This window comes from Ranitomeya variabilis, chromosome 2, assembly GCF_051348905.1.
Source record: "Ranitomeya variabilis isolate aRanVar5 chromosome 2, aRanVar5.hap1, whole genome shotgun sequence".
NCBI classification, from domain to species: domain Eukaryota; kingdom Metazoa; phylum Chordata; class Amphibia; order Anura; family Dendrobatidae; genus Ranitomeya; species Ranitomeya variabilis.
Genome location: NC_135233.1, coordinates 378,053,996 through 378,071,617, shown reverse-complemented (window position 1 = coordinate 378,071,617; position 17,622 = coordinate 378,053,996). Strand labels below are relative to the sequence as shown.

General features: G+C 44.2%; 1 protein-coding gene across 1 annotated transcript in view; it reads left to right on the top strand.

Moving 5' to 3' along the window:
* LOC143803806 (uncharacterized) overlaps nucleotides 1-17,622 on the top strand; it is a 60,105-nt gene that overhangs the window by 13,107 nt on the left and 29,376 nt on the right. The window contains exons 5-9 of the mRNA XM_077281573.1: nucleotides 2,625-2,707; nucleotides 2,780-2,888; nucleotides 3,717-5,631; nucleotides 7,490-7,573; nucleotides 9,152-9,269. Of these exons, the coding sequence (XP_077137688.1) occupies nucleotides 2,625-2,707; nucleotides 2,780-2,888; nucleotides 3,717-5,631; nucleotides 7,490-7,573; nucleotides 9,152-9,269 (2,309 nt within the window). The remainder of the gene's footprint in view (nucleotides 1-2,624; nucleotides 2,708-2,779; nucleotides 2,889-3,716; nucleotides 5,632-7,489; nucleotides 7,574-9,151; nucleotides 9,270-17,622) is intronic.

Sequence of the window (17,622 nt, the reverse complement as noted above, 5' to 3'; positions counted from 1 at the left end):
AATAGGGAGTGGTCCACTGTGTCAAAGGCAGAAGACAGGTCCAGGAGGAGGAAGACAGTGAAGTGTCGCTTGCTCTTGGCAGTTAATAGGTCATTGGTGACCTTAGTTAGGGCAGTTTCAGTGGAGTGGTGTGACCGGAAGCCAGATTGTAAACTGTCGAAGAGGGAGCAAGAAGAGAGGTGGGAGGACAGTTCAAGATGGACGTGTTGTTCCAGTAGTTTTGAGGCATAGGGGATAAGTGATATGGGGCAGTAGCTAGATACAGAGGATGGGTCAAGAGAGGGCTTTTTGAGGATAGGTGTGATTGAGGCATGTTTAAAGCTTGAGGGGAAAACACCAGTTGTTAGTGATAGGTTGAAGAGATGGGTTAGAGTTGGGATGAAGACTGTGGCGAGGTTTGGGATGAAGTGGGAAGGGATCGGGTCAAGTGCACAGGTGGTGAGATGCGATCTTGAGAATAGAATGGAGAGTCGATCTTCTGTAATGGTGGAGAAGTTGGTTTTGGAGCTGGGCAGTTAGGAGGAAGGGCTATGGGGGTTGTTGACCAAAACTGTCTCTGATGTTATCAATCTTCTGCTTGAAAAATGAGGCAAAGTCTTCAGCTGAGATGAGAGGGGAGGGAGGAGGTTCTGGGGGACGGAGGAGAGAATTGAAGGTGTTGAATAACTGTTTAGGGTTGTGAGACAGGGAGGATATGAGAGATGAGAAGTAGGTTTGTTTTGCTGTGGCGAGTGTGGCCCTGAAAGTAGAGAGGGACTGTTTGAATGCGATGAAGTGCTCGTTGCAGTGGAATCTTTTCTATCTCCGCTCAGCAGCCCTGGAAGCTCTCCTCAGTTCTTTGGTCAAGCTGGTGTGCCAGGGCTGTCTGTTGATTTTGCGAGCTTTGGTATGTGTGAGAGGGGCAAGAGATTCCAAAGCTGCAGCTATTGTGGTGTTATATAGAGCGGCAGTGTCATATGCATTGTGTAGGGAACTTATGTCTGTGAGAGGGAGGAGGGATTCAGAGAGTGAGTGTAGATCAAGGTGTTTAAGATTTCTGCGAGGGTGTGCAAGTTTGTGGGACAAGGAGTGGAAGTTTGTAGACAAGGAGTGGTGAGGGAAGAGAATGTGAGTAGGTTGTGGTCAGAAAGAGGAAGAGGTGAGTTAGAGAGGTTAGATAGGGAGCAGAGGCGGGTGAAGATGAGGTCCAGTGTGTGACCATCTTTGTGAGTGGCTGCAGAAGACCATTGAGTGAGGCCGAAGGAGGAATTGAGAGATAGAAGCTTAGTGGCAGCTGAGAGAGAAGTGTCAATGGGAATGTTGAAGTCGCCCATGATGATAGTGGGGATGTCCGCAGAAAGGAAAAGAAGTAGCCAGGTGGTGAAGTGGTCAAAGAAGGTGTTGGCTGGCCCTGGGGGGCGGTAAATGACAGCCAGTTGGAGGTTGGTAGGGGCATAGATGCGCACAGAGTGCACCTCAAAGGAAGGGAGGGTAACAGGGTGGCAGTGGGATTGGGGCGAAGGAGCAGTTATCTGACAGGAGAAAACCAACTCCTCCACCATGCTTGCTGCTGGGGCGGGGTGTGTGAGAAAGGTGGAAGTCACCAAACGAAAGTGCAGCAGGGGAGGCTGTGTCAGAAGGGGTGAGCCAGGTTTCGGTGATGGAGAGGAAGAAAAGTTTGCTAGTAACAAAAAGATCATGGATGAGGCAAGCTTGTTGCAGACAGAGCGAGCGTTCCACAGAGCTCCTGTTAGTGGGACTGTGGAAGCAGTGCCTGGGCGAATAATAAGGTTAGAGAAGTTACTGAAATTTGTGGTAGAGCGTGGATGTGAGATAGAAATAACTGTGGGGATGTGGTGAGGAGGACCAGGATTTGGAGAGATATCACCAGCAGTGAAGCGGTGAGAAGGAGCAGAGAAAGTGTTAGCAGGTGGGAGCAGGAGAGGGTGTGAGGGGGCTGTCTGTCTTTGGAGGCAGAGGATTGTATGTTGAGGAACAATTCTGAGGAGGAGGTGAGATGGATGGGGAGGACTGAAGAAGAGATGAACAGTTCCTTACTTGGTGTATGGATTAGGGGAGTTAGCAGAAAGTGAAGGCTTAGGCTACGTTCACACGATCCTTTTTTTGCTGCGGATCCGCAGCGGATTTTGCACTGCGGATCCGCAGCCGTTTTCCATGCAGGGTACAGTACAATGTAACCCTATGGAAAACTCCAACTGCTGTGCCCACTATCCTTTTTTCCGCTGGAAAATCCGCGCGGATTTTCTGCGGAAAAAAAGAAGTACCATGTCAATTCTTGCTGCGGATTCCGCTCCTGTTTTCAACATGCACCAATAGGAAAGTGCTGTTGAAAACCCGCAGAGGAATCCGCAGAAGAAACAGTCGGAAAATCAGCAGTGCAGTTTTGCACTGCGGATTTTCCAAAACAGGACCTGAAAAAAAAAGGACCAAAAAAAGGATCGTGTGAACGTAGCCTTATATGGGTGAGAGTGAAAACAAACAAACATTGTTTACAGTGACTGGCCAGTTACCTTCAGTTCCCTTCTAGTTCAATTCTGGAATTAATTCTGATCTTCACACTTGTATGATACACACTTATATAACCATTGTGTACCACCGCCGCTGTGTCTGTGTCTTCCTTACAGATGCATTGAGTAGAAGTTTTACCCCTGAGAGTTGTCACAGTCCTCTTGATGATTTACCCTTGGACCATCCTGAGGATAATGAGGTAGAAGATCTAAGTCTGAGTGATTCTTCACGTTACAAATCTCTTTCTAATCCTGGTTCAATTTTGTTTTAGATCGATGAACAGATTATTGTCAAAGTGGAAGAGGTAGATGGAGACGAGGAGTATTATGGAGGCGCTAATCCTTGTAAGGAGGAGGAGATCCCTACCCCTGTCAGCACCGGTGAGTAATAACTGCCCAGTATACAGGAGCCACATATTCTCCACCCGCTGCCAGTCCATGCATCACAGGCTTATACTCAGACTGTGACACCGGGATGTGTTAGTCCAGCCTTATTCTCAGCATTTCAAGTACTTAAAATTGCAAAGTACCTGTAAAAAAAAGCAACTTGCAATTTATTTAAAAAAAAAAAAATGTTTTTAATTTTAATGTTTACTGCTCATTACCTATGTTAGCAGTGGCAAAAAAAACATGCGCAGTGCTTACAAACACTTTTTGTTAGAGCTTGTAATTGCTGCTCTCCTCATTGCTACTTGGATTTTAATCCATTACAATTGAATGGTCTCTTATTAGGCCACATTCACTCGTTCAGTATTTGGTCAGTATTTTACATCAGTATTTGTAAGCCTAAAATAGGCGTGTGTGAAAAATACAGGAGTGGTGACGTGTTTGTATTATACGTTTTCGCTGATTGTTTTTCTCTCCTAATTTTGACTTACAAATACTGATTGAAAATACTGACCAAATACTGAATGTGTCAGGATCAAAATGTACGAGTTTTCTAAAATCTCATTCACACGGTGCATTTTTTTTTTTTTTTTTACCTGTGGTGCATTTTTTTTTCAACGTTTTTATTGCAGTTTTTCCCCATTGAGATCAAAATTAAGTTAGCAGCAAAAATGCACGAAGAAAAAATATGCATGATTTTCCATTGCAGTTTTCCGCATTTTTTATATATAAAAAAGCTACATGTGAACATACCCTAAATGATAGTATACAACTGTGTGAAAGAGTCAATGAAAAACTATTTTTTTCTTTTATTCCCAACAGACGACCTATTGAGTCTCCAGTGCAATCCTCTACCTGAGTTTTCTGATGTAGAATACTACAGCATTCGGAATATTTTTGGAGAACACTTTGGTAACTCAAATCTACCTTTAGCCATCCACAGCAGAGATCTCCCATCTGATCCTGCTAGTCTCGAAGGACCTTCAGCTGATCTGTCGCTCATTGCTAAACCATTCCCTTGCTTTGACACGCTCGACCGCAGAAACCAGAGCCAATTTTCATGCTTGGAATGCGGAAAATGTTTCACAAACAAAGCAAATTTTCTTGAACACCAGAGAATCCACACAGGAGAGCGTCCTTATTCGTGTCTGGAATGCGGGAAAACTTTCACCTGGAAATCAAATCTTTGTGAACATCTAAAAATTCACTCAGAGGAGAAGCCATTTTTGTGCCCGGTGTGCGGAAAATGTTTTAATCAGAAGGCAGGTCTGGTTAGACATCAGAGGATACACACTGAGGAGAAACCGTTCTCATGTTCAGTGTGTGGGAAATGCTTTAGAATGAAACAACATCTTGTAGAACACGAGAGAGTTCACACCGGGGAGAAACCATTCTCTTGTTCAGAATGTGGGAAATGTTTTAGAATAAGAAACAATCTTTACGTACATAAGAGAGTTCACACAGGGGAGCGCCCTTTTAAATGTTCTGAATGCGAGAGATCTTTTACTCAGAGATCCGAACTTACTACACATAGGAGAAGTCACACAGGGGAGAGACCATATGGATGTACGGAGTGTGGGAAATGTTTTACCCGAAAGCGAAGTCTTGTTGAACACCAGAGAATCCATACAGGGGAAAGGCCGTATTCGTGTACAGAATGTGGGAGACGCTTTAACCAGAAACAAGCTCTTGTTGTACATCAGAGAATTCACACAACAGAGAGGCCGTACTCGTGTTCAGAATGCGGGAAAGGGTTTAACCAGAAACAAGCACTTATCGTCCATCAGAGAAATCACACTGGAGAGAAGCCATATGCTTGTGATGACTGCGGGAAACGTTTTTTCCAACTGCAAACTCTAATTGTACATCAGAGAAATCACACTGGGGAGAAGCCATACTCCTGTTTGGAATGTGGGAAATGTTTTGCGATTAAAACAAATCTTGATGAACATCAGAAGGTTCACTCAGAGGAGAAGCCATTTTCGTGTTTGTTGTGTGGGAAATGTTTCCATCGGAAAGCAGATCTAATGAGACATCAGAGAATCCACTCAGGAGAGAAGCCATTCTCATGTGCAATATGTGCGAAGAGCTTTACAAATAAACAACATCTTGTGGAACACGAGAGGATTCATACTGGAGAAAAACCATTTTCATGTTCTGTATGTGGGAAATGTTTTAGAATAAGAAACAATTTATACGTACATCAGAGAATTCACACAGGTGAACGTCCGTTTTCATGTCCAGAATGTGACAAATGTTTTACCCAGAGGTCAGATCTTATGGCACATAAGAGAAGTCACACAGGAGAGAAACCGTATGCATGTCCAGATTGTGGGAAATGTTTTACACGGAAACGAAGTCTTGTTGAACACCAGAGAATCCACACAGGGGAGAAGCCGTACTCTTGTACAGATTGTGGAAGATGTTTTAACCAGAAACAAGCTCTTGTTGTACATCGGAGAATTCACACAAAAGAGACACCGTACTCGTGTTCAGATTGTGGCAAACGGTTTAACCAAAAACATGCTCTTATAGTACATCAGAGGAGTCACACCGGGGAGAAGCCGTATTCTTGTGCGGAATGTGGGAAAAGGTTTATACAACTGCAAACTCTTATTGTACATCAGAGGAATCACACCGGAGAGAGGCCATTTTCATGTGCAGAATGTGGAAAACGGTTCATCCAGAAGCAATCTCTTAACAGCCATCAGAGAACTCACACTGGGGAGAAGCAATAGTCTCATGTAAAAAAGAGGGAAATTAATGCGGACTATACATCAGATAATTCGCATTAGGGGAGTTAAGGTTCAGAATATGTATTAAGTAGTTACATATTTTCAGCATTTTTCTTTGGAGAAGACCTTAAGACAGTTATATCTGCTATAGGATTTGCCCCCACGGGATGCAGTGTTATCGTTAACACAAGGGTTTGAACCTGGAAACATTAGCGATTTGGAGGAAAGACCAAACCTTATGTATTGTGGTAGAACCAGTGGTATGACCTGTTTCTTCCAAGCTTTACCAAGACGATAAGCTTGAAACTTACCAATATTTTGCGGCATCTTGAATTTGATTTCATGGCCTCACTAAGCAAGTGCTTATCACCCGACCATGGACCAATAATTATGACCCCCTGGAGCATTTTACATGTACATCTCCTTTTGGGTACCCTCAGCAAAAGTGTTTATTTTTTTTCTAAAGTTTTTTTTTTAGAACTCGTTAAGTAATATGATGGCCATGATGTACTGCAAAAACGACATCATCATTCCCTACATGAACAAGCATATTGAAGGAATCCACCATGGTGGATATACGGACCTTCTAGCGGACGGGTCATGATGATTCTTAGGCTCCATTACCACCGTCTTGTTTTCTGTAAGAGCGATAGATTGTGAACCTATTCCAAGCTTGAGATGGCCACATTTTTATAGTCTGATTTTCAATTACAATGGGGAAAATAAGTATATTATCCACTGCCGATTTTGCAAGTTTTCCCACCTACAAAAAATGGAGAGTGCTGTAATTTAAATCATAGGTGCACGTCACCTGTGAGAGACTAAATCTAAAAATAAAAAACAGAAAATCACATTGTATGATTTTTACAAAATTAGTTTGCATTTTATTGTATGAAATAAGTGTTTGATACAATAGAAAAACAGAACTTAATATTTGGTCCAGAAACCTTTGTTTGCAATTACAGAGGTCAGACGTTTCCTGTAGTTTTTGGCCAGGTTTGCACACAGTGCATCAGAGATTTTGGCCCCCTCCTCCATACAGATCTTCTCCAGATCTTTCAGATTTTGGGGCTGTCGCTGGGCAACATTGAGTTTCAGCTCCCTCCAAAGATTTTCTATTGGGTTCAGGTCTGGAGACTGATTAGGCCACTCCAGGACCTTGAAATGCTTCTTACGGAGCCACTAGTTGGCCTGGCTGTGTTTTGGGTCATTGTCATGCTGGAAGACCCAGCCATGAACCATTTTCAATGCTTTTACAGAGAGAAGGAGGTTGTTGGCCAAAATCTCACGATATATATGACCCCATCCATCCTCCCTTCAATATGATGCAGTCGTCCTGTCCCCTTTGCAGAAAAGCAGCTCTAAAGTATGATGTTTTCCCCACCATTCTTCACAGTTGGGATGGTGTTCTTGGGGTTGTACTCATCCTTCTTCCTCCAAACACGGCGAGCGGAGTTGATTTCATAAAGTTATATTTTGGTCTCATCTGACCACGACCTTCTCCCATGCCTCTTTTGGATCATCCAGATCAGAGATGTCAAACTGCATTCCTCGAGGGCCGCCAACAGGTCATGTTTTCAGGATTTCCTTAGCATTCCACAAGGTGCTGGAATCATTCTGTGCAGGTGATTAAATTATCACCTGTGCAATACAAGGAAATCCTGAAAACATGACCTGTTGGCGGACCTCGAGGAATGCAGTTTGACACCTCTGATCCAGATGGTCATTGGTGAACTTCAAATGGGCCTGGACATGTGCTGGTGTGAGCAGGGGGACCTTGTGTGCCCTGTGGGATTTTAATCCATGACGGCGTAGTGTGTCTGATGTGTCTGATGGTAATGTTTGAGACTGTGGTCCCAGCTCTCTTCAGGTCATTGACCGGATCCTACCGTGTAGCTCTGAGCTGATTCTTGATGTTTCTCAGAATCATCCTTACCCCACGAGGTGAGACCTTGTATGGAGCTCCAGACCGAGGAAGATTGACAGTCATCTTGTGTTTCTTCCATTTTCTAATAATTGTGCCTACAGTTGTTGCCTTCACACCAAGCTGCTTGCCCATTGTCCTGTAGCCCATCCCAGCCTTGTCCCTGGTGTCCTTAGACAGCTCTTTGGTCTTGGCCATGGTGGGGAGGTTGGAGTGTGATTGAGTGTGTGGACATGTGTCTTTTATACAGGTAACGAGTTCAAACAGGAGCAATTAATACAAGTAATGAGTGCAGAGTAGAAGGCTTCTTACAGAAACACTAAGGCTATGTGCACACGCTGCGGAATGGTGTGCGTATTTTTCCGCACTGTTTGTGGTAAATCCGCAGGTAAACCGCACTGCGGATTTACCGTGGTTTTTGTGCAGATTCCACCTGCGGATTTCTATTGTGGAGAAGGTGTAAACCGCCGAAGAATCCGCACCAAGAATTGACATGCGGAAAATATACTGCTGCGTTTCTGCATGTTTTTTTTTCTGCAGCATGCGCACTGCGGATTTTTTTTTCCATAGGTTTATATGGTACTGTACACCTCATGGAAAACTGCTGCGGATCCACAGCAAAATCCGCAGCGTGTGTACATAGCCTAACAGTTCTGTTAGAGCCAGAATTCTTGCTGTTTGGTAGCTGATCAAATAATTAATTTGCATTTTATTACATGAAATGTGTAAAAATATGTGATTTTTGGGGGATTTTAATTTTAGATTCTGTTTCACTCTTGAAGTGTACCTACGATAAAAAATTACAGACCCCTTCCATTCTTTGTTGGTGGGAAAATCTGCAAAATCGGCAGTGTATCAAATACTTATTTTCCCCACTGTATGTAAATAGTTCAATACAGGGTGATTCACTCACTATTTTACCCAGAAAAATTCAAAAATTTTTAAAAGACGATCTATCGTACTATAATTTGGACTGTACCTAAATAGTCATGACAAACTGATGTTTTAAAGCAGGTGTTGAAAATGTGCACCGTTCACATCCCTGCATTGTTCCATATTGTTGAATGAATTCCGCAGGATGTCTGGGGTCACAGCCTGAATTCCTCCCTGTATGTTCTCTCAGAGCTCCTGTAATATTCGTGGTTCATTACTGTACACCCGAATCTTCAAATGGCCCAAAGAAAAAAAATCCTGCAATAACGAATTCTCCTCTCTTGATTGCGCTCTTTTAACTCCTGAACGATAGTGAACGGTTGAACACGACCTTTCTTGGCCACTCATTGACACGTAGAACACGACATGCCTGTCTCTTGGGAAAGTCTGTGCAATGATTTACGTGGAGATGCCAGAAGTCGCTGTTTCACATCTTGAATTGTTGTTTACTCAGACGTTTTCGGTGTTCTCCAACGTGCCTATCCAGTAATGTTCCTGTGCGTTCCAGCTCATTCACCAATGGCATAATACATGGTTTGGATGGTGGATTTCGATCTCCAAACTTCTTTAGAAACCCCCTTTGATCCTCTTTAAGGACCCGATTTTCCAGTAAGTTTGCACAATGGAATGTGTTCCTCCAAAAGTGCATTTGTACGTTGTTAAAGAATGACGAAGGAATACGGCAGGAGTGAAATGCCAGAACCGCACATAAACTACCGACACGCAGAAAGGCGTGCAGCGAGTGTGGCCCGTAGTGGGGTTGACCGCCGGGGCGACAAGTTGGTGAGACCACTCGGCAATGTCGCTGAGGTCCATTGCAGTCTCACTTCTCATGAACCAAAGTAAGGACAGTCCAAATCTCAGTACGGTCAATGTTTCCTAGTAAAGTAGCAATTGAATCACCCTGTACAAAGGCATATAAAGAAATGTGACCGTATTATGGAGATGAAATGTGTTTGGGGGTCCTCGCTGGATCATAACAGCAGAAGATTGGACAGGTGAAGATTGGACGTAGTTGCTGATGTCTGTTAATGGTGGAGTCTAGATATATATATGTATATATATATATTGGCCTTTGCAGAGTTTGATGATTGCGAGGAGATTCAGGAGGAAGGCGAGGCAAAGATCTTGGACTGCTTGTCATGGAGTTTAGCGTGGTCCACATTTGCCTGCCTTAATGGTTTCAGTACTTCTGTTGAGATAAGGCCACGAGAATTCCAGGCAGGGGAAGGTTGATTAGAATGTTTTTGTTGGAAAGCTTGGTGTAGGGTGTATGGCCTAATTGGGGTTCAATCCTGTTAGTTATTGACTCCTTATTAGTGATGAGCGAGCGTGCTCGGATATCATATTATTTGAGCGTGTTTTCGAGTGTTGTCCTAGTATCTTGGGCTCGAATAATATTTTTGAATCCCGTCGGCTGTTCAGCAGCCTCAACACATGAAGAGATTTCCTAACAACCGGGCATTCCCCACATTTGTTGCTGCCGTCTACCAGCCATGAGACATGCAGTTGCGGGGACTCGAACAAATTATTTGAGCGCGCCGAAGATGCTCGGCTAACACTCGAGCGCGGATGGTAAAATTCACAGATATTGATGGGTTCAGCCGACACGGTCATGGGTATGGGGGCACCAATCGATTGATCATTGGAGAACATGTTGATTGGGCATGTCTGATGTTTGGACTTTCAATGTTTTTTTTTTTTTTCTCTCCTGGAGATAAGTCCCCACCAGAGATGTCCGACAGCAGTAACTTGAAAGCACTTGGCCAAGTGAACGCTCCTGTGAATGGTACAAATCAAGCTGAAGCATTGTGCAGACGACAGCCATATGGGGGGCTTTAGAAGCGGAAAGCTTGTATGTCTCCTGTGCGGTAATAATTGGGGTCACCTACTTTTACCTTCATACCTTTTTTACGGAGGTGCTAGTCTGTGTCCCGGGTAGGATGTGAGTTGCTGCGTGCCGTCGAGCTTTAGCTTACACCATTGTGTTATAGAGGCAATTTTACTTTTCTATATTAAAAAAGTTCAACTTTTGGTTTAATTTCAAAATATTACTTTCCATTGGGCCAAAGAAATCCCAGCAAATGGCGCCGTTCCTCTAGGCCCCAAGTGTGCGCTGTCCTCGCGATCAGGGCACAATATGGCTCTCGCACAGACCCCGATAATGTGAATTATGCCTGATGTCAGGGGAATACACTTCAATAACAAACACGGACAAGGAAGAACTGGGGCAACTTTCCTCTTCTGTTCTTGGATTCTTGAGACTCCAGAAAATATCTAATTTTGCTGAAATCCCAGAAATAGCTTAGGGCCATCTGAAGTCATAACCTCCGCAGCTTCCCTTACACGAAGGTCCCGACTTGTATGTTTTTGCCTTAATCCTGTTGGTTTTTTATGCCCCTAGTTTGATTATTTAAAAAAAAAAAAAGTAGACTTATGGTAATAAATTAACATTTCTTCAAAAAGTCTCAGTCTGCTTCCTAACGAATCATGGGCTCCCAAATGTTTCTGGTCCTTTTGTTAAAGCTGCAAGAACGTGATCATCTATGAAAAATAACAATCTGAAGAATAATTGATTAAAAAAAAAAACAATTCATAGATGCTCAACTCTGACGGACGTGGTCATCAATCGGCTTGGAAGATTCCAGGAGAAGATAAGGGCAGGGGAAAGACGTCTACGAATCCCATATAAGGGAATAAAAAAATATTAAAGAAAAATGCTCCATAGTATAAAGCCAAAGGGCAGGATGGTGGTGATGTGTAGAGTAAGTGCGCACCATGAACACGGACGCAACGTGAGGCTGGATATCAAATCCACTGGACCGCTGCTGCTCCATCTGTGGAACCAACTATGGGACAATTTGCTGGAAAGTGCAGGAAAAAAAAACTAGTAGAGTAAGCAGAGGGTTGAATATATATATATATATATATATATATATATATATATATATATATATATATATTAAAAATATACTACGAGTTTCTGACCACTTTCCTTCTGCACTTCCCAACCATTCAAGTCTATGGGGCTGCTCCAATGTCCCGTGTTTTTTTTACAGACTGTGTCCACAAAAAAGTAATAGACGCGGTTGTCACGGATCATAATTACCCATAAAAGTCTTGGTTTTGAGGATCACTAACATCTGATTAACATTGCAATGACTAGGAGAACATTTTTTAATTTTTTTTATTAATGAAAATGACTGATGACGTTCCGGCTCATAAACCGTTGGTGAACGACGGTCCTTGTTTTTACTTGCGAGAAAAATCACGCCCGTCTCAATGAGGCCTTACAAACATGACTGTCAAACTGAGCTCACTGATGGGTTCACTATTAACGCAGTCTGCAGCCACCCCCTTTACTTTTTACCCATTTTGTTATATTTCAACTGGTGTTTAAATAGTTTTGTAATCTGCTTTGTGTGTGACGCATCAGCACCAAATAGTGCAAACTGGTGAAGTGAGAAAAATAGTCATAAATTACATTTATGAGATCTGATAACTAAAAATTGGCATGTGCATATGTATTCACCCAGAGGCGTAGCTAGGGTTTCAACTTAGGGGGGGCGAAACATCTGAGTGGGCCCCTAACCAGCTAACCCTGATTACAGCTACGGTTGCGCACTCTAATTGTGAGTATAGGGGAACCTCAGAATATGACCCTACTGTTATTGAAAATAAATCTATATACAAAAACGAACATTGACTTTACCGCCATATTGTGACCATATGCAACGTTGATGGTCACAATACTCTGAGTGACCCTATAACAACGATGCTGAAGTGCCCACTTAACATTTAATAATGTCCCCTAAGTTCCCCCATGTACTGCTCCATTATACACAGTAAGGTGAGCTTAAAGCTTCCCTATACACAGTATAAGGCCCCCACAGCTCCCCTATACACCGTATGATGTTCCCACTGCTCCCCTCTACACAGTATGAGCCCAATGCTCCCCTATACACAGTATAATGCTGACAGAACTCCACTATAGAAAGTATAATGCCTCCCAGAGCTCCCCTATATACAGTGTAATGGGCCAACAGCTCCCATATGCACAACATGCCTTCATAGTTCCCTATACACAGTATGATGGGTCCGCAGCTCCCTTATACACAGTATGATGGGTCCGCAGCTCCCTTATACACAGTATGATGGGCCTGCAGCTCCCCTATACACAGTATGATGGGCCCACAGCTCCCTTATACACAGTATGATGGGCTTTCAGCTCCCTTATACACAGTATGATGGGCCCGCAGCTCCCTTATACACAGTATGATGGGCTTTCAGCTCCCTTATACACAGTATGATGGGCCCGCAGCTCCCTTATACACAGTATGATGGGCCCGCAGCTCCCTGTCATGATTTGGATGCCCCGGTCATTTACTCATCCTCCGGCATAATCAATATTTTGTGGCACTGCTGCAGGGCCGCTGCTCAAACTTGTGAGCGCAGCTTCTGACAGGCCAGAAGTTAGAAGCTATGTCACAAGTGCTCAATGTAAGACTATGAGGCTATGTGCACTGGTTGTGGATTTGTGTGCGGATTTACCGTGGATTTCCTGTGTTTTTTGTGCAGATTTCACCTGCGGAATCCTATACAGGAGCAGGTGTAAAACGCTGCGGAATCCTCAAAAAGAATTGACATGCTACGGAAAATACAACGCAGCGTTTCTGCGCAGTATTTTCCGCACCATGGGCACAGCGGATTTGGTTTTCCATAGGTTTACATGGCACTGTAAACCAGATGGAAAACTGCTGCAAATCCGCAGCGGCCAATCCGCACCGTGTGCACATAGCCTGAGAGTGAGAAAGAGGCCAGAACGAGGCTCCCACAGACTCACATTGATTAGTGACCTCTGCGCTGCTCCATGAAACACTGGAGCCTCGGACAGGCCACAAACTGCAGGAGACGGAGCCGAGCGGAGACAAAAACAGATGAGAACGCCAGAAGGTGAGTATCAGACAGGGGGCAGGGGACGGGGATTATCAGCACCGCTCCAGCAGTGAAATACAAAATAATGCTGGAGTGGTGCTGTAAATGTGATGCAGCTCTTGGTTACTGTATGAGGCTCCTTATACTAATACTCATAAAAGACCCAGGTGGTACGTATCAAAGGCCCCCTACTCCCCATCTCCAGCCTCCCCAGACAGCAAATATTACATGATGGAGTATATATAATATCATAACAAAACATTATAATATTCAGCCCCCAGTGACCTGTCCCCCCTCCCCCACTGCAGCCCCAATACCCCCATCATCTCACATCCACCCCTCAGTGCCCTGTCCCCCCTCACCCACCTTCTGCCCTCACAACCCCCAAATGGTCTTACATCCACCCTCCAGTGTCCTGTCTCCCCTCCCCCACAATACCTCACTCACTTTCAGCCCCCACAACACCCCAACGGCCTCACAGTGACATACCTGAATTTAATAAACCTAATAAGTTCCATCCCCAGCACTTACTGATAAGGTTTGCACTGCAGGCAGGACCAGGAAGTGTGAGTGAAATGCAAGGTGTGGGCACTAGGACCCAGCGTGCCTGAGCCAATCCCAGCGTGCACAGAGTGAAGGAAAACTGCAGCCAGGGAAAAGCTTCATGATCAGGTCAGAGGGGCGAAACCATTCACTGCAGGGGGGAGACTGCAGCCGGCCACTGTGCTAGTAGCAGCGTGCAGAGTCTCCGTCAGACGGGAGCAGACATTATACTGCTCTGCTCCTATGCTATGTTCTGCCTCGTCACAGAAGTGGCCCTGGCTCCCAGTGGGCCCCTTCATGTGACAGGGCCCGGGGCGACGGCCCCCTCTGCCCCCCCAGCAGCTACGCTACTGTATTCACCCCTTTTGCAATGAAACCCCTAAACATTTCTGGTGCAAGCAATTCCATTCGTAAGTCCCATGCTAAGTGACAGGACGGCCCCCTGTGTGCAATCTAAGTGTCACATGTCGGTCAGTATATACACTTTAACTTTTCTGAAAGGCCACAGAGGCTGTAACACCATTAACAAGAGGCACCACTAACCAAACACCATAAATACCAAGGAGATCTCCAAACAACTACAACATGGAGACCAAGGAGATCTCCAAACAACAACATGGAGACCAAAGAGATATCCAAACACCACCATGGAGACCAAAGAGATATCCAAACACCACCATGAAGACCAAGGAGATCTCCAAACAACACCATGAACACCTAGGAGATCTACAAACAACACTGTGAAGACCAAGGAGATCTCTAAACAACACCATAAAGACCAAGGAGATCTCCAAACAACACTGGGAAGACCAAGGAGATCTCCAAACATGTCAGACAAAGTTGTTGAGAAGTGCAAGTCAGCAAACGCATATCTAGGAGGGGGCAGGCGCGGAATAAACCCCGGGTGCAGCCTACAGAGAGGAGCCATCAGGCTAATGTGTCTCTCACGGCAGTGGAGGAGAAATTGGTGTGCACTAAGGTTAAAATAAGACGAGGTGCAGGTGTAGAGGACTGGAACGTCCTGATATACTAGAATTAAATTAAATACACCGCACTCTCTAAGTGTATCATTTGTGAAAAATTAGAAATTTATTGAAGTGCTATAGACATATCATTCAACAATGCAGAATGCGACCAGAAGTCAAACTGACAACGTTTCGACTCCTCCCGAGTCTTTATCAAAATGGTCGCTGGAAAGAATAGAACAAATGTAAGTGACTGTACATCAAGTATATACATAATTTACATATAGGGTGGTAGCACATTGCAACCCGAGAAAGAGAAAAACATAATATATACAAACATAAATATAGGACATAGCATAGTACAGGTATTTGATCCTGTCTAACAAAGGAAAAAATTAGAGAAAATATCCCCATCCTATGGGTGAAGGTGTCAATCCGCGTGGTGATTTCTGATAGTTGAGAGGACGGAGAGTTCGAGAAGAGACCGAGGTGAGGTTTACCTTAGCAAGGTGAATAGTAGTATAGCATAAATAGTATCCTCGTGGTATAAAGAGTATCTATAAGGAATAAAAAAGTGTTAGTAAGAACTGTAGATGAGATGCAACCTTTACCAGATTTGTATGAAGAATATACCTTAACAAGAATGGTATTAATAATGGGCAGGTGACCTTTTGTTATGGTACCGCAGGTATAGTCTGTTGGGGGTATATGGAATGAGAATATGTAATGGAACAAGATATATAGAAGGGCATAACAAGTGTAAATATCGGCGAGCCGTTTTACCTTGCAGCGTGGTGGGAGTATTGCGAATATACTTGTAGTTCAAAAAATGCGACGTTCCTGTTGTGTCATAAGGTAGAACCTATATAAGGTGTTGAGAAATAGGGTATATGTAGGTAACCGTGACCTGGAGCAGGTGTGTTGAACTTCTGCTATATTATATTACCTGGCTGGCTTAGTGGGTAGTGAGGGGGGTAACCTCATGTAGTATATGAGCAGCAGATGGATCTAACGTGCCGTAGATCCTGTCTGATATAAATGCACCAGGTTAGGCGAGAAAAGGCGTTATATAGGAAATGGTTGTAAAAAGATATTACCTCTGACCACTGTTGGTGTGGGGCTGACCTCTGGTAATTAGGTAGATAGGTAGCAGCAGCTGCGAAGCTGAAAACAGGACGCTTCTGCAGGTAGTAATACAGGTAATATGTGGTTAAAATGTCCATGGGGCAGTGGTATACAGGGAGGGATGTTTAGAGGGTAATACCTTAATGCGCAAGGCTCCACGATGGCTGAAGGCAGCGGTATCAAGGAATGGCAAGAAGGGCCATGAATTGGAGACCTCTAAGGGAAAATATATACTGTGAGTCAATAGTATAGATGCCACTAGGGCCATATAAACCCTGGAGCTGTGGGCTACAGCTACATTGGTGGATCAGGGCATTACCTTCGGGTGCTGGGGTGTCGGCGGCGCTCCTGCGCCTTGCTGTGATGGCAGGTACCCTGTGGCGTCTGAGCCTTCTATTTAAGCGCGGCAGGGACTTGCGGCGCCGGAAGTGCGGCACCCGGTACCGGACGTCCCGCCGCTTAGTGTCTAGTGTGGAGTGCGCAAGTGCGGGCGTTGTCAGGGGGACCAAGCACTGCGTACTTGCTGTTATGACTGCGCATGCGCTGTTGGGGCATAGGCGGAAATAGAGTATAGATGTAATGTCTTATAATTGGATAACAGGTCAGACTATAGGTGCGGTACTGGTTCATTATTATAGCTGGAAGGGATAAGTCCCTCCAGATATAGGATAACCTAACTAAGGGCGAACAATACATAAATACATATATGAGTAGAGGACAATAACCGTTCCTGCTGTAGTAGTGTAGGTGGATATTCCCTGTCCCTGAACTTTTGGGACATAAGGTCAAGTCTGTGTTGACGTGATTCTGAATCTGACACTATTCGTGACACCCTTTTGAATTGGGAGCGGGGAAGACTGTTTTTAGTAGATCTAGGATGGCAGCTTGAATATAACAGTAAGCTGTTACAATCCGTAGGTTTAGTGTAAAGGTCAGTACTCAATCTTCCCTCGGGGTCCTTTAGGACCAATGTGTCGGGGAAGGCTATCTGTGTAGTGCTGGAGTTCAATGTGAACTGAAGTTCTTGAAAGATAGAGTTGAGATATCCATGGAACTCACTGAGTGAGTCGGGGGTACCTGTCCAAATCATGAAAATATCATCTATGTAGCGATGATACTCAATTGCGTATTGGAGAAACAACTCGTTATTGTAAACATAATGTTCTTCAAAATAATGCATATAGGCATTTGCATATGCCGGGGCTACATTTGAGCCCATGGCGGTCCCGCGTGCCTGGACGTAGTACGAGTCCTCGTATAGGAAATAGTTTTCATAGAGAACTATCCTGAGCAGGTCTAGGCAAAAGTTAATTGAGTTTTGGGATAAGTCAGATTTGTCCAATAAATCTTTGGTAGCTAGGATACCCTTATCGTGCGAAATGGAAGTATACAAACTTTGAACATCTAAGGTAACTAGGAGGCTGGATTGGGGTATTAGTTTGATGTTTTTTATGACGCCCAGGAATTGGCTGGTATCTAGCAAAAAGGCCCAAGGGCCTCAACAGAGAAATTGACTGGTTGCCTTAACATTGCCATTGATATATTCTCTTTTTTCTTCCTATAGACCC